Source organism: Chiloscyllium punctatum, chromosome 2, assembly GCF_047496795.1.
Source record: "Chiloscyllium punctatum isolate Juve2018m chromosome 2, sChiPun1.3, whole genome shotgun sequence".
NCBI classification, from domain to species: Eukaryota; Metazoa; Chordata; class Chondrichthyes; order Orectolobiformes; family Hemiscylliidae; genus Chiloscyllium; species Chiloscyllium punctatum.
The window spans coordinates 61,327,810-61,352,745 of NC_092740.1; the positions used below are offsets into that span (position 1 = coordinate 61,327,810).

The 24,936-nt window shown below is 40.7% G+C and overlaps 1 protein-coding gene across 2 annotated transcripts in view; it reads left to right on the forward strand.

Annotated features, from left to right (window-relative positions):
• Window positions 1–250: 250 nt before the first annotated feature.
• rhobtb3 (Rho related BTB domain containing 3) overlaps window positions 251–24,936 on the forward strand; it is a 159,502-nt gene continuing 134,816 nt past the window's right edge. The window contains exons 1-3 of one of the 2 annotated variants that reach the window (XM_072583212.1): window positions 251–667; window positions 872–1,097; window positions 17,753–17,945. In XM_072583212.1, coding sequence (XP_072439313.1) covers window positions 666–667; window positions 872–1,097; window positions 17,753–17,945 — 421 coding nt within the window. In that variant the 5' untranslated portion in view covers window positions 251–665. The remainder of the gene's footprint in view (window positions 668–871; window positions 1,098–17,752; window positions 17,946–24,936) is intronic. The other variant, XM_072583204.1, reaches the window with a different exon arrangement.

A 24,936-nucleotide genomic window follows, 5' to 3' on the forward strand; every position in this document is an offset into this window, starting at 1 on the left:
AACAATATAAGTTTTTGTGCTCATTGCTGCTGGGTTAGTCATTTAGGTCACCAGTGCTAACAATGGTATCAACTACCAGCCGCCTGCTGTCCTTCCCACATGTTAGAGGACACACAGGGTATATTGATCCAAGCATGGTGTTACAAATGATTTCCCGTTTCCAATTCCCCGCTGCCCGAGAAACCTCTCTCGCTCTCTCTCTGTCCTTCCTTACCATTAACATCACTGTGATTTTCCTTATTTGAATAAAGTCAGGGGATAAACCCCGTGTGTGGCTGCAGCAGTGTTTTGTGAACGGATTTAAATCTAATTCCTTTGCTTTCACTGACGTCAGGAGCCTGTGACTGGACCGGGTTTTTGCGAGTATACAGTGTATTGGGAAAAAAAGGAGAGCTCTGTCCTGTTGTCCACAGAGCAGGCTGACTGTACCAGAAGCCGCCTTTGCAGCCTCAGTTGATCCGCTCTGGACTGAGGACAAACCCACAGCGAGAGTAAAGTTCACCGCCTCGTCTCGCTGGCTATTGCTGCATTCTCTGCGGTCTACCCAGGGCAGGGAGCCAGCCTCAGCTCACTTCGAGTTTCTTTGTTACTTGCACCGATATGAGTATGAATAAACCCCAGCGTTGGCTCGGCGTTTGTGTGAAGCTGTCGAGCCAGCATTGATCATGTAAGTTGCACGGCACCGAGGTTCGGTTAAAGTCGTTTGGAGTTTTTTTTTATGGTATTGAGTTCACTTCTGCTGTATTCGGTGTTAAAGTCAGCCTGGTCTCACAAAGCCCCCCCCTTCCAAGCTGCACGCCTGTAATTACACGGCTGATGCTCGTCTCCGTTGACTGAGTGCCCCGATGTGTAACTTGTTCTCCTTGTTTAGGTCGGTTCGGATCGTGGCTCTGGGCAATGAGAGAGCGGGCTTTGAGGACAGCCTGCAGCAGCCGGATCTGATCACCACCTATTTCGGCAGACATGCCATTATCCGGCACGTTGAAGAGAGGCGCTTGCTCAGCTTTGCCACCCACATCACATTTCCTGCCTTTGTCGAGTACCAGGCTTATGTCTTCGGCAGAGTCCAAGTGCTGATTCACGACTGTCCCAACTGGGTAAGGAGGCAAAAAAAGTTACAATGGGGCTCGCCCCTTAAGGTCACCTGAAATATAAGAACGCTTCGTAACGTTTGTGCAGCGCACCCCCAAAGATCACTTGTCCCCAGTATCAGTGATGCGCTGTTTTTGCTTTGGGTAATCCAGTAGACTATCTGATGCGCTAATGTGAAGTTTGCAATTTCAAATGCTGCAATTTTATCAGAAGCTCGTTAGGTGGAACGGTGGTTTTCCTCCCCGCTTACCGTTGTCTTAAATGGAGACATTTATTTGCGTAATTCGACCATCATGTTACATATTGTCCATTTGTACACTGATGTCATGTTCAAAACATGACCAACACAACTCAAGAGTCATACTTTAACCCTGAAACAAATAATAATCAATTTTGAGCTTTCAATAAAAAGGAAAGAATTGCTTTTGTTTTGGTGACTTCTCGAGGTCTTACCACTGAATTTATGAACGTCTACTGAATATTTCCACAGTAGTTATTCTTTAATTGACCTCAAGAGGTGCCTGTTTAGACTGTAATCCCATCAAGTTAAAGGCAAAGTCACCATAATCCCACTCTTTCAATTAGAGAGAGATAGCTCTGGTTTAAACTGAAGGCCACCATGCCCCAGGCAAGGGAAAAAGTTGAGAAGGAGAATCCTTCATTAGAATCTCACCCAGTGTGGGAATTGAAACAACATTGTTAGCATTGCTTACCAGCTAATTAAGCTAACCAGTAGTGAAGGGTTATGCCAATGGGGAATGAAATCCATTATAAGATAGGTTTCATAACTGGGCTCAAGGTTCTAACCTGAACAATGGTGGTAGAGGTCAGTTACCAATATTATAATATTTTGCCAGAATATTCATCTGCACTTTAAAGGGATTTAATTTCCTGACACTTATTTTGAAGGAAATTGCTTTCAGAAATTGAGAGACTGAAAATGCTGCAAAGGTGCTTTTAAAATAACTAGAATTAGTTTAAAATGTAAGAAGAAAAGATCTGAATTATACAGCTATAAAAGGCAAATGGAATAATATAGCCCTTCCAACTAGATATTTCTGCCCATATATTTCTATGGGGAAACAGTGCTTTCCCTGTTTGTGCACACATTGCTATTAAATATGCAGAGCACTTGTTCTTGCGAGTGACGAGAAGTAAGTCAATCAGAATGTACAGTACTGTTTTGGGAGCTGCCATGCACACCTATTATTAGTTTGTTGTAATGAAGTGTGAGTTTCATGTAACCAACTGCAGGATCATTTCAATGACAGTCATTGTGTGAGTATGTTATTCTGTTAGCAACAACATAACTGAGACTGGCAATATGCAAGCCTGCTCTCCCACCCCCACCCCGAAAAGGAGGAGTAGAGATGTTAAAGGCAGTATGTGAGTGGAGTGCTACTTTTCTAATGCACGATTAAGACTTGGCAGCCTGTCATGCAGGTAGACATAAGCTCTGGTAAGTGTGCATTCAAAGAGAAGAGCAGCACAGAATTCTGATCACAAGACCTTCCTTGGCAACAGCTGGAGCACGACATGACTGAAATGGGATAAACTCTACCTTTGTGGAAGAAACACAATAGTCACATTTCAAATAAGTGATTAATAGTTAAAAGAATGTGATTGAAATTTGTGGAGGCAGATAATTGTCAAGAACTGACAATTCTTAGTATGTGTGCATTGTATTACTCGTATGATGTACAGGCCACAAAAAAATAACATGAATGTAAGAAAGTACCTTCAAAGCATACCTTGGTTTTTTTACAGTAGACGTTTAAAAATTCTTAGTTGACTCGAGAGATCATCATTTTAACACCTTCCTTATAGTTTAATGGAAGTGAAATTCAATGGAATTTCAAAGCACTTGACACTGGTAGGTCTCTTCAAAAAGGGGAAAAAATCCCCCTTGATTTAACTCAGTTGCTCAAAAGGAGCTTAATTAACTGCAATTTGAAAATCTGAGTATATCAATCACATTGGACTTGAATAGGAAAGCTGCTTCATTCTTTGCTTCTCCAGAACTTTCCACAGACTGCAATTACATATAAATATAAACGGAGGAGAATTTGCCCTTCCATGCTATTTCTAAACAAAAATCTCACTCATGGGATGTAAGTAAAGCAAGGAGGCAATGTTCTAGTGGTATTATCACTACTGGGACCCAGGTTCAAATTCTGCCATGGCAGATGGTGGAATTTGAATTCACTAAATATCTAGAATTGAGTCTAATAATGACCATGAGTCGATTGTCAAGGAAAAAAAAAATATCTGGTTCACCATTGCCCTTTAGGGAAGGAAACTGCCATCCTTATCTGGTCTGGCCTACATGTGACTCCAGACCCACAGCAATGTGGTTGACTCTTAATTTCCCTCTGGGATAGGCAATACATGCTGGCCTAGCCAGTGTTGCCCTCATTCTGTGAATGAATTAAAAAAAAACTGACTGGGTAAGCATTTTTGCCAGTTCTTGGTTACTCTTGAAAAGGCAATAGTGAGCTGCCCATTTTAACAGTCCATGTGCTGCAGGTAGGCTGAAAATATCTTTAGGGAGAGAATTCCAGGAAATTGACCCAATGACTGAAGGAATGGCAATATATTTCCAAATCAGGGTGTTGTGTGGCTTGGAGGTGGTGGTGTTCCCATGTACTTGCTGCTCTTGCCCTTCAAAATGGAAATGGAAATGAGCTTGGAAGCTGTCATTTAAAGATCGTTGGTGTATTTTTGCATTGCACCTTTGTAGGTAGTACACACTGCTGCTACTGAGTGGATGTGGTACCAATGAGGAAGACTGCCTTATCCTGAATATTGTCAAGCTTTTTGAATGTTGTTGGAGCTGTACGCATTGATGCAAGTGGGGAGTATTCAATCACATTCCTGACTTGTGCATTGTAAATTCTGTAGAGACTTTGAGAAGTGAGGTTAGTTGATTGCAGCAGTGTTCCTAGCCTCTGACCTGCTGTAGAGGAGGTGAAGGTTACCTTGTCCCCTATTAGAGATGGTCATTGCCTGGCATTTCTGTGGCGTAAATGTTACTTGCTATTTTTCACCCCAAGCCTGGGTATTGTCCAGGTCTTGCTGCATTTGGACATGGTCTGCTTCAGTATTTGAAGAGTTGCAAATAGTGCTGAACATTGTGCAATCATCAGCAAACATCCCCACTTCTGACCTTATGATGGAGAGAAAGTCATTGATGAAGCAACTGAAGATGTTTGGACCTCAGACACTATCCTGAGGAACTCCTGCAGAGATGTCCTGGAGCTGAAATGACTGACATTCAACAATCATGACCATTTTCCTATGTGTCAGGTTTGACTTTTCCCTGATAGCCATTAATTGCAGTTTTGCCAGGGTTCCTTTATGCAGTCAAGTGGAGCCTTGATGTCAAGGGCTGTCACTCTCACTTCACCTCTGGAATTCAACTCTTTTGTCCATGTTTGAACTAAGACGGTAATGAAGCTCTGAAGCTGAGTGACCTTAGAGGAACTGAAACTGGGTTTCACTGAGCAGGTTATTGCTGAGCAGGTTGATGAAACTTTGCACCACTTTACTGATGATCAAGAGCAGACTGTTTGGATGGTAATTTGTCAGGCTGTATATGCCCTTCTTTCGTATCCAGGACATACAATTGCCCACATTGTCAGAGAGATGTCAATATTGTACTTGAACAGCCTGGCTAGGGGCAGAGCAGCTATTGTTTGAATGTTGTCAGGGCCCACGCTCTCGCAGTATTTAATGTCTCAAACCATTTCCTGATACCATATGGAGTGGATCAAATTTGCTGAAGACTGGCATCTATGATGGCAAGGGCCACTAGTAGAGACCAAGATGGATCATCCATTCGGTACTTCTGGCTGAAGATTGTTGCAAATGCTTCAGGTTTATCTTTCACACTGATGTTCTGGGCTCCCCCCAGTTTTAAAAGTAGAAGTAATTGTGGAGCTGCCTCCTCCAGTTTAATTATCCACCACTGGTCAACAGTGCAAAGTTTAGATCTGAATCATTGCTGTATTCCTGATGAAGGGCTTTTGCCCGAAACGTCGATTTTATTGCTCCTCAGATGCTGCCTGAACTGCTGTGCTCTTCCAGCATCACTAATCCAGAATCTGGTTTCCAGCATCTGCAGTCATTGTTTTTACCCAGCTCAATCGGTAGCAGTGCTGCTGAGCCACTCTTGGTGATTGACATTGAAATCCCCCACCCAGTTTACATTCTGCCACCTTAACACTATCAGTGCTTCCTCTCAGAATTGTTGAACATGGAGGAGCACTGCTTCATCAGCTGAGGGAGGATGGTACATGATTAATAATTTTGATTCGGGATGCAATAAAGTCTCAATATTAGATTAGATTAGAATAGATTCCCTACAGTGTGGAAATAGGCCCTTCAGCCCAACAAGTCCTCCCTGACCCTCCGAAGAGTAACATCCAGACCCATTTCCCTCTGACTGATGTACCTAACACTATATTGTGAAATTCCAGGGGAACGTCCTTCTCAGTGTATCCTGCCACTACCTCTGCTGGGCCTGTTCTGCTGGTGAGATAGGACATATCCAGGAATGAGTGATATTGGCTTTTGGAGCATTACCTGTAAAGTGTGATTTTATGGGTATGACTACATCTAACTTCAAAGTTTGGTAGAAGATTTGTAGCTGGGAATTTGTCTTGCAAACATTTCGTCCCCTGTCTAGGTGACATCCTCAGTGCTTGGGAGCCTCCTGTGAAGCGCTTCTGTGCTGTTTCCTCCAGCATTTATAGTGGCCTGTCTCTGCCGCTTCCGGTTGTCAGTTCGAGCTGTCCACTGTAGTGGCCAGTATATTGGGTCCAGGTCGATGTGTTTGTTGATAGAGTCTGTGGATGAGTGCCATGCCTCTAGGAATTCCCTGGCTGTTCTCTGTTTGGCTTGCCCTATAATGGTAGTGTTGTCCCAGTCAAATTAATGTTGCTTGTCGTCTGTGTGTGTGGCTACTAAGGATAGCTGGTCGTGTTGTTTCGTGGCTAGTTGGTGTTCATGTATAAGGATCGTTAACTGTCTTCCTGTTTGTCCGATGTAGTGTTTTGTGCAGTCCTTGCATGGGAGTTTGTACACTACATTAGTTTTGCTCATGTTGGGTATCGGGTCCTTTGTTCTGGTGAGTTGTTGTCTGAGCGTGGCTGTTGGTTTGTGTGCTGTTATGAGTCCTAGTGGTCGCAGTAGTCTGGCTGTCAGTTCAGAAATGCTCCTGATGTATGGTAGTGTGGCTAGTCCTTTGGGTTGTGGCATGTCCTCGTTCCGTTGTCTCTCCCTTAGGCATCTGTTGATGAAATTGCGAGGGTATCCGTTTTTGGCGAATACTTTGTATAGGTGTTCCTCTTCCTCTTTTTGTAGTTCTGGTGTGCTGCAGTGTGTTGTGGCCCTTTTGAATAGTGTCCTGATGCAACTTCGTTTGTGTGTGTTGGGGTGGTTGCTTTCATAGTTTAGGACTTGGTCTGTGTGTGTGGCTTTCCTGTAAACCTTTGTGGTGAATTCTCCGTTCGGTGTTCTCTGTACCAAAGTTTGCTGTAAAGTTCCCCAGGGCTTGGAATTAGGACCCTTGCTCTCCCCGGTATATATTAATGATTTAGATCTTGCTACACAAGGAAGACTGATCGAATTTTCTCTCTCTCCAAGGAACACTGTTCCAATTTCTCCAATCTGTCCTTATAACTGAAGCTTTTCCTGGAACTATTCTTATAAACCTGCTTGCATTCCCTCCAAAGCATTCAAATCCTTCCCACAGTGTGACACCCAGACTGTACACAGTATGTCAGTTGAGATCTAGTCAGTGCCTTACATTAGTTCAGCATCACTTTTTGTGGTTGTGCTATATGCCCACATTGGTAAAGTCCAGTATACTGTTGCTTTACTAACTGCTCTCTTCACCGTGGGCAGCACGGTGGCTCAGTGGCTAGCACTGTTGCCTCACAGTGCCAGAGACCTGGGTTCATCTCCTGCCTCAGGCAACTGTCTGTGTGGAGTTTGCACATTCTCCCTGTGTCTGCGTGGGTTTCCTCTGGGTGCTCTGGTTTCCTTCCACAATCCAAAAATGTGCAGGTTAGGTGAATTGGCCATGCTAAATTGGCTGTAGTGTTAGGTGAAGGGGTAAAATTAGAGGGGTGGGTTGCACTTAGGCAGGTCGGTGTGGACTTATTGGGCCGAAGGGCCTGTTTCCACACTGCAAGTAATCTAATCTAATCTAAACCTGTCTTGCTACCACCAATTATCTATACACATATAAATGTCTCCAAGTGTCTTTGCTTTGCAAAACTGAAAAGATTGTAATCCCTACTTTGTATTGTCTGTCCACATTACTTCACTCTTTGACACATTAAACTTCATCTACCACCCATTTGTCCATTTAAAAAAAATCTTGTCTATGCTATTTTGGCTTTCTCAGCTGTCCTCCTCACAGTTTACAATTTTAAGTGGTTTTGAATCATTCACAAATTTGCATCCTGTGTGTGTAGCAAGATCAAAATCATTAATAAAAACCAGGAAAAGCAAGGGTCCTAATTCCAAACCCAGGGGAACTTTACAGAAAACTCCCCTCCAACCCAAAATATCCATTTCCTATTGCTCAACTAATTTTGTATCCACTTTGCTACTGTCTCTGTTGTTCCATGAGTTCTAACTGTTTTAACTTGTTACAACATGTTTCACCAGTCTGTGTGGCACGGACTATTGAATGCCTTTTAAAAATCCACTTGCGGCACTCAATAGTTTTGCCCTCATTGACCCTTTTAAAAAAACCCGATTACCTCTTTTAAAAAAAACCCTTCAGTAAGTTAGTAGATGTCTCTGCTGGCTCTTCCTAATCAATCCACCATTTGCCATCTGACTACTATTCCAAATAATTATTTTTAGAGCCTCCTCCCAACTAAAGCTAAACTAGTCAGTAGTTGCTAGGATTAACTTTAAAATATTTTTGAACAAGGAAATAAGGGTGGCACATTGACTCAATGGTTAGCTCTGCTGCCTCACAGCGCCAGGGACCGGGCTCGATTTCAGTCTTGGATGACTATATATGTGGAGTTTGCACGGTCTCCTCGTGTCTGCGTGGGTTTCCTCTGGGTACTCTGGTTTCCTCCCATGGTCCAAATTAGGTGCAAATTAGGTGAATTGGCTAAGATAAATTGCCCATAATGTTCAGGGATGTATAGGTTACGTGCATTGGTCAAGGGAAATGTGATGAGGTTGGGGGATGGGTCTGCGTGGGTCTCTTCAGAGGGTCGGTGTGGACTTGTTGGACCAAGTGGCCTGTTTCCACACTGTAGGGATTCTATGGTATTTGCATTTCTTCTCTGACACCTCCCAAGTCCAGGGAAGATTATAGACAGGGCCCCTAGGTTTCCACTCTCACTTCCTTCAATATCCATAGATGCATCACATTGGTTTCAGTAACAAAAGTAGAAATTATTGGCAAAACTCTTCTTTAGAACTTTGGGCTTGAAGGCCTTGTCAACATTTAAGCGTTGGCAGTCTCTCCAATATTTCTTGCACTCAATTAGTGACTGAGTTTCCTCTGTCACTATGACTGTGGTAGCAATCACATCCTTGATAAAGGCATGTTCAGAGTATCTGATATCTCAGCCATGCAATATGCCTTCTTGTGTAAGTGTTCTTTTTGTTCTCTAATCAGCCCTACTATGTCTTTTCCAACCCCTTCACTATTTATATGCCTATAGAAGTCTTAGGAATTATTCTTTATGATGGCTGTTTGTCATTTCTCATTATGCCTCTTTGCTTCTTTAATATACCTTTTTACATTCCTTCTTTAACCTTTTTCATGTTCCTCATGGTTTTCCATTGTATTTTTTGCTTGACATTTATCATAAGCACTCTTTTTCTTCTTTATCTTATTTTCTATTTTTATTTTTATCCAGTGAGTTCTGAATTTGTTTGGTGTACCTTTCCCTTTTGAGTGAATGTATACCTTAACTCTACCCAAAACATTTCTTTTTTTAAAGTAGGCCATTGTTTTATAGATTTTTCCTTTCGCTCCAGTTGATCCAGCTCAGTTTTATTTGTCTCTCTCTCTCTCTCTCTCTCTCTCTCTCTCTCTCTCTCTCTCTCTCAGTTAATTATTTCTTTAGATTGCCTTCTCTCCTTTTCTATCAACATCTTAATCCTAAACCTACGCAGTATCTAATGAATGGAATCACAGAAAGCAGTATGACAGTATTTCACCCATTTACAATCTCATGGTATCAGTGATCAGAAATAGGCTGAACTCTCATGGAAGAGAATCGAGTTGGTAATATTCCAGGAGACAAAGGTGGGATGGGGTCTAGCTTTCTGCCTCCAGCGCATGCCTATGGTTGCATGGGAGTCAAGTGGATGAAAAGGCTAAAACGCTGGAAAACCTGGTCAGGTTTTGACGATGAATGTCAGGCCGTCAAATCATCACTTCTCCACCCAACATGTCCCGTCTAGATCCCCTCATGTTCTCCTATGACTCCTCCTGCCTTCCATACTAAATCACTTTCTACACACATCCTTGTACACTCATGCTGCCTCCATGACTCTTCATACCCTCTCACCTGTTCCAATGCCCTCCAACCAACATGCTCCCTCTATATCCCCTTATTTTCTCCTATGCCTCCTCATATTACCCGTGCCTCCTTCCTATGCCCTCTGTAGTCACTCAATCAGCTTATATTACAAGAAGACCTCAGGAGGCATGCCATTAAAAAATAAATGAAACCATATTATACAAACAAACTGAGCTCTCACTTAAACACACTTCCTCCTGAAAACATCTCAATCATGAATACTGTTCGAAAAAGTATTTCCCTCAATTTTAAATATGTTTCAAAAACAAGCAAGCATTTAGTTAGCCAAGCAAATAAAAGATGTTGACATTTAATAATTTCATAAAACTGTTCATCAAAATGTGAACACAGAGCCCTACTAACATAAGTGATTTTGAACCCTTTGGTCAGAGTTGTTCATATTTGGCATATGGGTAGGATTTCTGTATTTATCCTAAATTTCACATCAGTGAGTTGAGAATGTGTAGGACAATTGTGAGCTGTTGATGCTATGTTTGTGTTCATAGAATCCCTAGAGTGTGGAAACAGGCCCTTCAGCCCAACAAGTCCACTGCAACCTTCCAAAGAGTAACCCATCCAGACCCATTCCCCCTACCCTATATTTACACCTGACAAATGCACCTAATATACACATCCCTGAACACTGTGGGCAATTTAGCCAATTCACCTAACCTGCACTTCATTGGACTGTGGGAGAAAACCAGAGCGCCCAGAGGAAACCCACACAGACATGGGGAGAATGTGCAAACTCCACACAGAGGCTGGAATCAAACCTGGCTCCCAGGTACTATGAGGCAGCAGTGTTAACCATTGAGCCACCATGCTATAATTGGTTCAGTAGACAATAGGTGCAGGAGAAGGCCATTCAGCCCTTCGGGCCTGCACCGCAATTCAATATGATCATGGCTGATCCTTCCTAATCAGTATCCTCTTCTTGCCTTATCTCCATAACCCTTGATTCCACTATCTTTGAGAGCTCTATCCAACTCTTTCTTAAGTGAATCCAGAGACTGGGCCTCCACTGCCCTCTGGGGCAGAGCATTCCACACAGCCACCACTCTCTGGGTGAAGAAGTTTCTCCTCATCTCTGTCCTAAATGGTCTACTCCGTATTTTTAAGCTGTGTCCTCTGGTTCGGCACTCACCCATCAGTGGAAACATGTTTCCTGCTGCCAGAGTGTCCAATCCTTTCAAAATCTTATATGTCTCAATCAGATCCCCTCTCAGTCTTCTAAACTCAAGGGTATACAAGCCCAGTCGCTTCGGTCTTTCAGTGTAAGGTAATCCCGCCATTCCAAGAATTGACCTCGTGAACCTACGCTGTACTCCCTCAATAGCCAGAATGTCTTTCCTCAAATTTGGAGACCAGAACTGCACACAGTACTCCAGGTGTGGTCTCACCAGGGCCCTGTACAGCTGCAGAAGCACCTCTTTGCTTCTATACTCAATTCCTCTTGTTATGAAGGCCAGCATGCTATTAGCCTTCTTCACTACCTGCTGTACCTGCATGCTTGCCTGCATTGACTGGTGTACAAGAACACCCAGATCTCTCTGTACTGCCCCTTTACCTAAATTGATTCCATTGAGGTAGTAATCTGCCTTCCTGTTCTTGTCAGGAACATTTATCCACATTAAACTGCATCTGCCATGCATTTGCCCACTCACCTAACCTGTCCGAGTCACCCTGTAATCTCCTAACATCCTCATCACATTTCACCCTGCCACCCAGCTTTGTATCATCAGCAAATTTGCTAATGTTATTGCTGATGCCATCTTCTATATCATTAACATATATTGTAAAAAGCTGCGGTCCCAGCACAGATCCCTGCGGTACCCCACTGGTCACTGCCTGCCATTCCGAAATGGAGCCGTTTATCACTACCCTTTGTTTCCTATCAGCCAACCAATTTTCAATCCAATCTAGTACTTTGCCCCCAATACCATGCGCCCTAATTTTACTCACTAACCTCCTGTGTGGGACTTTATCAAAAGCTTTCTGAAAGTCCAGGTACACTTCATCTACTGGATCTCCCTTGTCCATCTTCAGAGTTACATCCTCAGAAAATTCAAGAAGGTTAGTCAAGCATGATTTCCCCTTCATAAATCCATGCTGACTCTGTCCTATCCTGTTACTACTATCCAGATGTGCCGTAATTTCATCCTTTATAATAGACTCCAGCATCTTTCCCACCACCGAGGTCAGACTAACTGGTCTATAACTTCCTGCTTTCTCTCTCCCACCTTTCTTAAAAAGTGGTATAACATTAGCCACCCTCCAATCCTCAGGAACCGACCCCGAATCTAATAAGACTTTGACTTATTATCCTTGTTTGCAAATCCCTCTGTGGTCTTGTTTTTAATTTCTGAAACTCCTTCAGCCCTATAACTCTCTGAGATCACAGTGCTATTCTAATTCTGGCCCCTTGAGCATTTCCTATTTTAATCATTCCCACCATTGGTAGTCTTCAGCTGACCGGCTCCCAGGCTCTGTATATCGTGCCCATCCCTCTGAATATCAATTCCTCCCTTTCTTTCTTTAAGGCACTCTGTCAAACCTATTTCTTTAACCAAGCTTTTGTTCACCTGCTTTGATGTTGTCTTATGCCTTTTGATTTCAAATTTATATTGATAACAGTCATGTGGGATCTTGGATTCTCTATTTTATTATGTTAGAAGAACTATATAAGTGCATCTCATTACTGTTATAGTTGTTAGTTAGAGCAGTGTAGAAGGTCAAAGAGGAAAAGACCAGATGGCAATGTAGAAGGAATTGAAATGAGAACCATGACTGTTTCTTACTTTGTACCTTTTGTTCTTTGTTCAGTCGAAAGTATAACTTTATTTCCACATTTTCTTATTGAAATTGGTTTGACAAATTGAAGTGACAGGGTGGTGCTAAATATAGAATTTATTTTCTGAAATGAACTGCTTTAAACAGACCTTGTATTAAGAATTCATTAATTGAGGTCAGATGTTAACCACTGAATATCATGTGCTTATATTACATTTCTATTCTTTGCATCACAAACTCTTGTGATATAGATAACTGCCTTTTACTCAGATATTGCTATGGATTAATATTCATTGATGATTTTGAGACGTTTCACACCTACGTGTGAAATTCTGTTCTCATTTACAAAATGAATGAAGGTCGTGCCTCATAGGTATTTTTTAATCAACTTGTGCAGATGTGTTATCGTGGTTGTGGGTATGTTCGCCAAACTGTGAAGTTGATTTGCAGATCTTCTGTCCCCTGTCTAGGTGATGTCTTCAGTGCTTTGGAGCATCCTATGAAGCACGGCTGTCCTGTCTTTTGGAATTTATTTGGTTCTGTTCCTGCTGCTTCTGGTCGCTGATGCGGATACTTTGTTATAGTGGCCAGTATATCAGGTCTAGGTCTGTGCTTATTGATCAAGTCTGTGGACATACATTTTGAAGCAGGTGCAACTTGAATGCAGATCTCCTGGTCCAGAAATAGGAAAACTACCACTGTGTCATAAGAGCCTGCAATCCCTTCTCAAGAGTTAATATCAGCCAAGGCTCATTTGGGAAAAAATGAGCCTCTGAATTTGCATCCCACTTTACCAATTACATGTAGAGATCTAGACTGTTGGTCATATTGTACTGGCTTTCAAATGAAATATAACATAAAGTTCTTATCTACCCACTCAAATAGACATAAAATATTCTACAACTGTAATTTGAAGATAATTAAGGATGTTACTGCTGTTGCCAACGATGACAATATTTTTCCTGTGAATGTTGAGATAAAAGGTGTGTCCGTCATTCTTTTAGATGTCAAAGGAATGAACTCCTTTGAAGAGTTATATACAGCTGAATGTGTTTATGTGCAATTTTGAATAAATTTTTCCTGGGGTACTCCATGGGTGCAAAAGTCAGTGAATTCCAGCCATCTGAAGTTGATGGGTTTGCTTTGAACTTCTACACAAAACTTTGACCTACAACAAAAAATATGACCTAAGAAGATGCTGTGTTTGGTTTTTTTTTGCCTGAAAGTCCACAAGGACAAGATTTTGAGATTGGTTTAAGCTGAGTTTTAATTTCACATACCATGATATTCATTGCTTCCTGTGCTGTTTTAAAATTTGTAGCACTGTAGTTAATTTAATTGAGAATTACCTTGAGTCTCACTTTCAATGTTTGTAAAATATTGTAATCTTTGAAAATATCATTATTTCTGCCCACAGAGAATTAGTCCTACTACCATAAGTATTCATGTTTTACTTTCAGTGAACAGAGAATTCCAACATATAGAGAGTTTATTTCAATTTGAAAGAAAATAGAAAATATTGTTGTGCTAGTATCAGCAGATAATAAGCTTCCTGTGAGGATCGCAAAGATTCTAAATTGTGAAATCTCCAGATATACAACAGTCCCATTTCTTCTTTCATTCTTTGTAGATTTCTGTCAATTATTGCTAATGAGCATAACTTAAAAGTATAAGAATGTAGGGCCAACAAAAATTGTATTCCATATCATTTCACTACTTGTAATTCCTTTAAGATATATGTCTGCCACATTGCAGGGCCTTACTTTGATGGCTGGAAATGGGTGCAGGCATTGTGATGAATGATTAACTCAAAGCAGGTCCAGGTCCAAGTTCAAATCAGGTCCCTGCACTTGTCAGGGAATGAATCTGGCCTAGCGAACTTTGAAGAGGGGGCAACATGGGAGACAGCAGTCCCCAAAGTTTTTAGACACAGCTTTGAAGACTTTAGGAGACAGGAGGAGTGTGTAGTCACAGGGGTCATGAAACCTTCCAGACACATGCAGTGAGAGTAAGTAGCTGTGAAAGTCAATTAGAGTTACACGCTGAGGGCCTGGATGCAGTGCCATAAGAATTTCAATGACCTCACACAAATGATTAAGATCAGTAATGCATCTTCAAATTCCATTTCCTATCAACTGCACCACTACCCCAGGTACTGCTTAATTTCTCACCCCCTGCCCCTCTCATCATCATCTACCAACAATCAAAATTCACACTTGGTCATTTTTTTGCTTTACTGCATCCTCATGCACTCAGTACTTCTGCAAGTCTCAGACCTACATTTCACTTATACACATAATCAGTGATTCGAGCATTGTAGCCATATAATCAAAAAGAGTAAACCACACTGTCTGTCTCTCCCTGCCTTTTAAAGAGAACAAGATGCCCACAAGTATGGTTATCAGGAGTTAACTGGAGGGGGGCAGGTTCACTTGCATGTCCGGACCTTCATAGAGGAAACTATGCTAGCCCATTATTGGAATGCCCATTGCTGAAGCCTAGAAAGTGACAGTCTTCTCGTATCTAACATGCTTCTCCCATTCCACCTTATTTATCCTTAGCTTCCGATTTACATGCTGTACAACGTATACTTCATACAAGGTAGAAAATAAGAAATCCAATAGGGAATTTTAAAGAAACATTTTAGCTGAAGAGTAGAATAAACTTAGTACTTGCAGCCAAAGGGTGTGATTGAAGTGAATAATACAAGCGCATTGAAGAGAATCTAGTCAATCGTATGTGGGAGAGGTGAACAAAGAATTATGACAATAGATGAAGAAAGCTAAAAGCAGGCTTCAGTGGAGTGTAAGTGCTGGTATGGACTGGCTGGATCACACGGCCTGCTCTTGTGTGCTTTTCCTGTGCAATGCAATTGTCACACTACAACTATCCTTCACTCTCTATGACCCAGTACCACATTCTTACACTTCTGCTTTTCTCATTCAGATATCTAAGAAGTGGAACCTGGCCAGACAATAGAGAACAGGACAAAAGTTGTCCTGTGATAATGGAGATATACATGCACATTCACTTGAACTTATACTCAGTAATCAACACAGATTACTCCTCCACATCATTATCCTCTCACTTCTGATACACATGCTCCTGTTTCTCAGCTGCCTACAGTAGACCTGGTGACAACGTTATCCCTCTTGTTGCTGAGATGTTACAGCATATAGCAGACCATGCCAATCTTGATACCTTCTCTGTCAATGTTTCCCCCAAGTGCTCCATGTAATGGAAACACTGTTTCAATGTAGCAATGATCTGCTCAGTTACATTTTGTGTGGCAGCACAACTTTCATTGTATGCGTACTGCGCATGTGAATCATTGCATGACTAAGTCATCAGGATAGTCCTTGTTCTCCAGAAGTCAACTATTTGGGATTAGTTGGTAGCTCCAAGTCAGCTGGTATAGTGGGCTGCCACCCACAAAGGGCATTGTGCCTGCTGCTAAGACGCTGGATGCTGGTCTACATCATTTGCTGCATGTGTTTGCTCACCAGCCAGGTGTTAGATCATAGAATCACAGGATCTCTACAGTGCAGAAAGACACCATTCAGTAGTAACCCTCTGAAGGGCATCAGACCCAAGCCCCCCCACCCCACCCCATCTCCATCCCCATATTTCTCATGGCTAATCCACCTAGCCTGCACATTTCTGGACATTGTTCATGCTAAATTGCTTTGTAATCTACGTAACCTGCACAGCTTTTATGGGAGCAAACCGGATCACACAGTGGAAAACCACACAGACATGGGGAAATTGTGCAAACTCCTCACAGATAGTCGCCTGAGGTGGAAACTGAACCTTAGTGCTGAGGAAACAGTGCTGTCCACTGAGCCACCGTACTGAAAGAGTGAAATTCATTTTATTTCCAATATAATGCAGAGTTGGCATGTGGCCCAAATTTTGTGTGCACATTTGTAGCACAGTCCATCATGCAGAAGCTTGCAATCCTAGCAAATACACATTCACTCTGCCCTACTGTCTAGTATAAGACAATGAAATGTAGTTAGTTCTCTTTACATGGGGAGGCTCTTTGATATCCCTTACACAATATTACATGCATACAACAAGATTTTAAAAATATTTCCAACTACACAGTGAAAGACACTAGAAACATCAGTGGTCATCTTTGCATCTACTGGCAATATGGACCTTGCTATCCTCCGGAAGGTTCACTTATGCTGCAGCAAGTGGCAGTGTTCAGAGAGGATGTCTTTACTGAATCATAGACATCCCACACATTGTTCCGAACTGACTTTCAAGGAGAATAAATTCCTGAGTATCTTGGGTGGATGTAACCTCCTCCTGAAAGTCTGTTTTCCCCTCTCCCCTTCCTAGGTCCTTTCTAGCAGCTGGTTGTATCTTGTATGGTCTTTGTCAAATCTAATGTCATGCTGTGTTCATCCAGAAACCTTGAAGTCAGCATAAAGTCAAATCAGCATCATCTACATCACTCCCTGTAAACATTTGTAAATTTAAGCAAGTCAATATATCAGCGCACACATATTCAGGCTGTTGTATCAATTCTATCATTCAGCAGTTAACTTCTATGTATTTGATCTCTTTAAATAATATTGGTGAAGAAACCTCTTGATGTGAAACGTTCTTTGGAAGCTCAGGGTTAAGAGAAGCTGTTAACTTAATCATTGAGGTTGAAAATGGCATTGATTGTGTCAAATCAGTATTGTACACTGATTACTACCATAACATCTTGTTCTGCATTGCTCCAATGGCTATTAATTGTGAGTGTGTTAATGTTCTTCCAAATATGTCAGTTGAGACTATTCACCTAAAAAGTGTACACGTGTTGCAGATGCTTTTTTGAAGGTGAGTGTTGAGATAGTTTTTTTTTTCTTATTAAGTCGCAATGAAAATTATTCTAATTGTTGACTAAATAAGATTACATTAAGCTATATCAGAATTAATGCACTTAAAACTGCTCAGGTTGCCCTGTAATTTGCAGTTTGCAGATTCTTCCCCTCAATGTTTTATGAATGATATCTTTTATGAGATGATTGCCAGTATACTGGACTGTGTGCATATTTTGAGGAAAGAGAATTGGGAGTAATACAGGCAGCTGTGGAAAAAGATTTTAAAGGTGACATGATGAGGTGATAGGATCTTTCCTATTCTTGTGCATAAATAATTTAGCAAATCTGATTTGCAATACATGCTGTGGCTGACTGTCCAATTTAATGTTTTGGAATCAAACAAATACATGAAGCAGTTTTAAATTTTCAGTTTCATTTGGATTTCTCAATTTGGCTTACTAAGTGTTCTCATCTCTTTGTTAGGAATTATTCGACAATGACTGGTATAGATCACGGAATGTGGTTGGGCTAGCAGACATCATTGTCCTAAAATACTCCGTCAATGACAAAGCCTCATTTCAAGAAGTGAAAGATAATTATGTTCCGATTATTAAGCGGTTACTTAATCAATGGACAGTTCCAGTCATAGTTGCTGCAGTTGGTACAAGACAAAATGGTGAGTAATGAAGATTGTGCACATATTATTTAAATAAATAGTGGGAAAATTATGCACAATGGTGTTAGTACAATTACTGTAATAGTTATGTTTCAAATGTGATGGTTTATATGTATTAAATTAGTCAGAAATCAAGCTACATTTTGTGAAAATTTTTCCTGTTCATCTATGTGCTATGCACTCCCCATAGTTTACAATATCAAAATCTTTTAACGTCAGCTTCCTCCTAATAATTCAGAAGGCAAGCACATCACATGATATTGAATGAAGCCAATAACCCCAAGATGATCTCTGGCTTAATCCCAGAAGAATGAGTTAGCTGGTATCAATAAAGCTGCATTGGCTATAGCATCGCTGGGCTAAGAAAGGCAGGGAAAATGTCAGTTAGAATGTTTTCTGCTGTCCATTGCCAATGACATATGGTAGAAAGAATATTTACTGGCATGTATATTGGAAGATTAAATCTAATTTAGCATTACGAAAGAGTATTGTAATGAATAATTAGCCTGAATTAGTCAGTAATCTAATGGTAAGGGAAACTTAGTTTATAATGACCATAACAAGATTGTATCTGATGTGAGGTTTGAGTAGCAGTAATTTAAGTCATCATTCAGATTTTAAATTTAGGTAAGGCTGATTGTGGAAGGATGAGGCTAGAATTTATGAAAATAGAATACTGTACATGGTGGAAATCTAAAATAAAAACAGAAAATGCCAGAAATTAGCAGTCAGGCAGCATCAATGGAGAGGAAAAGATTTACTGGGTTAGATTTTGAGTCTCACCAATTTTGAGTACCTTTTTAAAACTGGACCAGGATCTAAATTTGCAATGCTCAGAGCTGACTGTTTTTCTTAATGTAGCATAGCAAGCCCACAGCCAATGCCCTAGTCTGGCCATCACCATTACAGGGTTGGTATATCAAACACTTTAAGTTTATTGGGAGGCAATGGCCTAGTGGTATTATCAGCTGCCTGGTAATTGAGATAGCCAGGTAATGTCCTAGGGAATCCTACTGCAATGTGCTCCTTTTCTTAAAGCACATCTTTAAATTGCAATGTTTTACATATATTTGAAGACTTCCAGTTTTGTGATAAAATTAATTGATTCTATAACGCATGGAGGTAAGTGTGCTTGGAGGATGCCTGGAGATAGCATAAGAAAAAGGAGCAGAATTAGGGATTGATCTGTTTCTTAACCCCATTCTCATTCCTTCTCCCTGTAATTTTTGATCTCCTTACTCATCAAGAACCTATCTATCTCTGTCTTAATACAATCAATGACGTGGCCTCCACAGCTTTCTTCAGCAATGATTTCCACAGATTCACCACCTTCTGGATGACTAAATTCCTCCTTATTTTAATTCTAAAGTGGCAATCCATTACACTGAGGCTCTGCCCTCACAATCTAATCTCTCCTACTCATGGAAATATCATCTTCATGTCCACTCTATTCAGGCCTCTCTGCATTTTGTAAGTCTCTGTGAGATTCCCCTACATCGTGCTAAACCAGACCTAGAGTCCTCAACCAGTTCTCAAATGACAAGCCCTTCATCCTTGTGGTTATTCTTGTAAACTTCCTCTCGTTCCCTTCCAAGGCCAACATATCCTTTCTTAAATTTGGGGCCCAAAACTGATTACAATATCCCAGAGTTAAACTGGGTTATGGAGATTGTACTTGCAGCTTGGAGGGAGAGCATCTACACAAAAATGGCGTGGAGTGCATGGAGGCGCAATGGAAGTGGAGGGAGTTACAGGTAGAGAGACCCTATCAACTTTGAATACAACTGGGAAAAAGTCCAAGAGAGCCAGGCAGCCTTCTAATCAGGCTGTTTTGACACTTTCTCACATCTGTAGCTACATCCATACCTGACTGCTCCTTTAATTGTCAGACCCAACTCAGTCCAGCCCCTGCCTCGAAAATGATGCATGTGGAGGCTGCTTCTATGGAGATGAGTCTGGTTTTCCACTCCAGTTATGAAAATACAGCTTAGTATTTCTGATTAATGGCTTTTCATTGGAACTGAGGGAAGATAAGAATGTAATAGTTTTTCGGCAAGGGAAAAATGGGAGGTGGGGAGAAGGCCAATCAAGAATGTCTATGGTAAAGTGGAGGACAAGGTAGATGAGATGTCCAGAGGTTTCTTAGCAGGAAAATCAAAAGATATAGTAATTAGCAAAATGATGGATTATTTGACTTCCTTTATATTTTGTATTAGTTTTCATAGTCAAGGATATGGATGGATCCCCACAAGCCACAGTTTTGGCAAAGTCCCAATACTTTAGATTCCCTACAGTGTGGAAACAGGCCCTTCAGCCCAACAAGTCCACACCAACCCACCAAAGTGCAACCCACCTAGACCCATTCCCTGACATTTACCCCTGCCCCTAACACTACAGGCAATTTAGCATGGTCAATTCACCTAACCTGCAGGTTTTTGGACTGTGGGAGAAAACTGGAGCAAACCCGGGAAGAATGTGCAAACTCCACACAGACAGTTGCCTGAGGTGGGAATTGAACCCAGGTCTCTGGCGCTGTGAGGTAGTAATGCTAACTACTGTGCCATCATGCACTTTCTGTTCCCAATTGGGCTTTTTACTGAATAACTTAACTTTCAGCAGATTTGGTTTGTAGATCTCTCTTCCATCTTCCCAGTTTTTTTTTAGTAGAGTGGACCAGTCAAGTAAGAAGTGAAACTAAAATGAATCAAGAGATTATGCTAATTATATTCAATGTGAATTTACAACAAGGTTAATACAGAAGCAAATGAGACCAGTGGTAGTCAAAAATCCAGATCCTAATGGGTTTTCATCCCAAGGTATTAAATGAAGTAGGTCATGTATATTTGGTGCGTCAGTCAAGATCTTTCCAAATTCTCCCAATTTGGAATCTTTCTCTAATTTGTTTGATGGCAAGGGGAGTTATTAGGGACAGGGTGACTGAGCATTTGATTAACTGTGTGCTGATCAGTGACAGATTAGCATGATTTTGTAGAGACTAAACCATGTGTAACAAAGTTGAGTTTTTTTGAGGTTATTAATGTAGTAAATAAAGAAGAGTCTACAGATATTATTTAAATTAATAGCCAGTAAGCATTCAACAAAAGTTAAGAATGCCTGTCAAACAACATGAATGGAGAATTGGTTAAGAGACAGAAGACTGAGATTTAGGAGAATGGATAAGTAATCAAGTTGGCAGGATGTGACTAATAGTGTTCTTTCTTGTTCTGAATTCAGCCTCAGCTTTTCACGACATTTTTACAAGTGACTTGGATTGAGGGACAGAGACCTATATGTCCAATAATTTTGATTTTTAGGTGGTAGAATACGCAACGTAATTGGAAGTGCACAAAGTTGGAAGGAGACATCAGTAGATTAACTGAGTATGGGCACATCTGTGGCATTGGAACTTAAATTCAGGGCAGTACAAAGTTACCTGCCTTAGTTCTTGTGTCAGAATAGCTTTGAATTTGAAAGAAGTTTGGGCCTATGAATTTAAGAGTTGAAGTGCAGAAAGCACTAAAACAATGGACATTTTGAAAAGATAATCTAATAAAACATTTGCCTTAATTTTGTATGCTGGAATAAACAAAAATGTAAATTCTTATGCTGTACAACTGGAGTATTGCATTCACTTCTGGACTTGCATCTCATGCACTAATCTTGGAAGGAGTGCACGTCAGACTCACCAGCATATCCTAGGGACCAAAGGGTTTTGAATTATGAGGATAGGTTGCTTGGATTTAGTTTGTTCCTTGAATAGAGCAGACAAAGGCATGGAATAATTAACTTACTTTGGATGGTCAAAGGAAATATTAAAGTTAGAGAAAAATTACTAGAAGAATGAATTTTGTAACAAACTTCTGAATGTAAACTAGAATCAATGGACAGTCTAGTTTCATAAAACTAATGTAGAAATAATTTTGATAACTGAGAATCCTTTGATTATTTATAACTATGAAAGGTATGGTAGCGAAATGATTCAGAGCAGGCATTAGCTATGTAGTAGTAAATTGAAAAGAAAGTCCATTAGAAATTAATTGCAGAAAATATCTTTCACAGAGCTTTTTTTTGTTAATCCGGGGGAGGAAGAACTTAGTCTGTTCTGATCTAAGAATATGAGATTGTAAGAAACGTACTAAATCCAAAATGATTATGCAATAAAAATAATAAAAGTGCCAAGGATAAACTGCCAGCTTTTGTATTTTTTTTTTAACTAATTCCTTTAGTGACATCAAGCTGGATTAAGGCTTTGCAAACTGCTTGCTGGGTAGCATTAAGCTTTATTTACATTTAAAGAACTCTTTTCCCTTTTCTGCAATTAATGAAATCTTACAACAGTTGTAGCTTAATTTAAGGCAAAATCATAATAATTTGAAAGACATAAAGCAAGTGTTAAATTGACAGTATTTAAATTACACTGGGCCCACTGTCTAGTAGAACTGGGGGTAGCCCATGATAACAGCAACTATTCTGGCATCTACCCAACAATTTGGAAAATTGCCCAGATATATCTTTTATGCAAGAAGCAGGACAAATACAATTGGCCAATAATTGCACCAACAGTCTACTGTTGATCATCTAAAATATGATGATAGGGGTCATCAATAGTGCTATCAAACAGAACTTGCTTCCCAATAACCTACCCACTGCATAGTTTCGGTTCTACCAGGGCCATTCAGTTCCTAAGCACATTGCAGTCCTGGTTCAAACCATGGACCTGGACAAAAGAGCTGAATTTCAGAGGTAAGGTAAACGTGATTCCCAAAACACCAAGGCTATATTTGAGTGAGTATGACATCAAGGATCTCTAGCAAAACTGCAGTCAGTGAGAATCAGGAAAATCTCTCATGCAAGTGGAGTCTTTTGGGGCACATACAAGATGATTATGGTTGTTTAAGGTCAGTCATCTCAGATTTAGGGCATCTCTGCAGGAGTTCCTCAGGGTTATGTCCTAGGTTCAACCATCTTCAGCTGCTTCATGAATGACCTTCCTGCCATCATGAGGTCAGAAGTAGGATGATTGCTGATGACTGCACAATGTTCAGCAACATTCATGGCTCCTCAGATACTGAGACTGTCCATGTCTAAGTACAGCAAGGCATGGACTGTTTCCAGGCTTTGGCTAACAAGGGGTAAGTAACCGTTATGCCACACAGGTGCCAGGTAATAACCGTCGCCAACAAGAGAGAATCTCAAATTGCCCCTTGACATTCATTGTCTATGATGTCACTAAATATCCGAAAATCAAACCTTGGCGTTATCATTGAGCAGAAATTGAATTGGACTTTGACCTCTTTGCCAAATCTTAGTCCAGCTTCATATCACTGAAGCTATTTGTTTTAAAAAGCAAAGTAGAAAAGTTGTCGATTCGAATGCTACTACCACAAGAACATGTCAGAGGCTAGGAATCCTGCAGTGAGTGACTCTGCTCCTGACTCCTCAAAGGTTGTGCATCATCTGCAAAGTACAAGCTAGGAGTGTGATGGATTACTCCCCACTTGCCTGGATAAGTGCAGTTTCACCAATACTCAAGAAGTTTGATATCATCTAGAATAAAGCAGTCCACATGATTGACAGCATGTCACAAATATTCAATCACACAACCAAAGATGCTCAACAGCAGCAATGTGTACTACCTCTGAGAAGGAGTGCAGAAATTCACCAAAGCCCGTTGGATGGTACCTTCTAACCTCAGTATCTTCCACTATCTAGAAGGATAAGGGCTACAGATAGATGGGAATACCACCACCTGCAAGTTCCCATTCAAACCAATCATTATCTTTACTTGGAAATATATCGCTGTTCCTTCAGTGTCACTGTGTCAAACTCTTGGGACTCCCTCCCTACCAGCATTGTGGGTCTGCCTACACCAAGTCGATTACATAGGTTCAAGAAGGCAGCTCCCTTTCTCAAGGGCAAATAGGGAAGGACAATAAATATTGGCTGTTACAACATGGAGTAAGCCCTACTGCTTAATTTAAACTAGCAACACAGAAGAGATTTATCCTGTGGAGTAATCTGTGAAAATTCGAGAGGCCAAGAACTAGTTAAAGTAAAAGTAACAACTTTATTTTTTAAAGTAATACAGAGAATAATGAACTAACAATTATTTACAACTCCGTCCTCTAACCTATCTTTTACCTTCCCTTCTATAATACTAGTGCGATAAAAAGCCCCAAGTAAGATTTACCAAACATTCAAGTTTTGAAAACCAGCCAGGTGTCAAATGTTCTATTTGGATCTTGCTGTGTTGTTTCTTCTTCTTAGGGATTATGCTTCACTGGTCACGGATCGATAAATGTACCTTTAAGAGAGCTATTATGGGCAGTCTCTACATGCTGGTGGCGTGGCAGTTCTCTTCCGACTGTCCAATTTTCCCTAGTCCCATACCCCAAAGCATTGGATTGTTTAATTGGTTTTTAATATTGTCAAAGTACTAAATTCAAGTTTGATTGGAGGTTGCTATTTTGGCGTATAATTTAAACTGATTGCCGAATTTGAGTTTGTTTTTGTCTCCAGACAATCAGCTACACTAACTGCTGGACCACATTGTACATTGTATCTTGCTGAGGGCACTTGGTGTTGGCAGGTAGTTCTGCTAGCTTTTAACTTGCTTAAAGGTATAGTACACCCACATCTTCATAACATTGGCCCAAATATCAATGCCCATATACCATGAATTTAATTAATAAATAAACTTGGCTAAGCTACACAACCATCAATTCCACCTGTGATTACAGAAGAATTTAATTATTGCAGATTTAGTGTTTGAGTGGAAGGGAAAGTTGAGTACAATGTAAGACAAGTTGTTGATTTACTGTCACCCTTTTCACTGAACATCAATTTCACTCCCAGTGATCTTAATCAGTGGAGGAACTGAAATGCCTCAAATTGTCAGTTGAGTTAGATATGTTTACTCAAGGCAAGACTTTAAGTGGACATGCTGTGAGTTTAGTTTCACAGGCTTAAAAAGTACAACAAAAGAGATTGG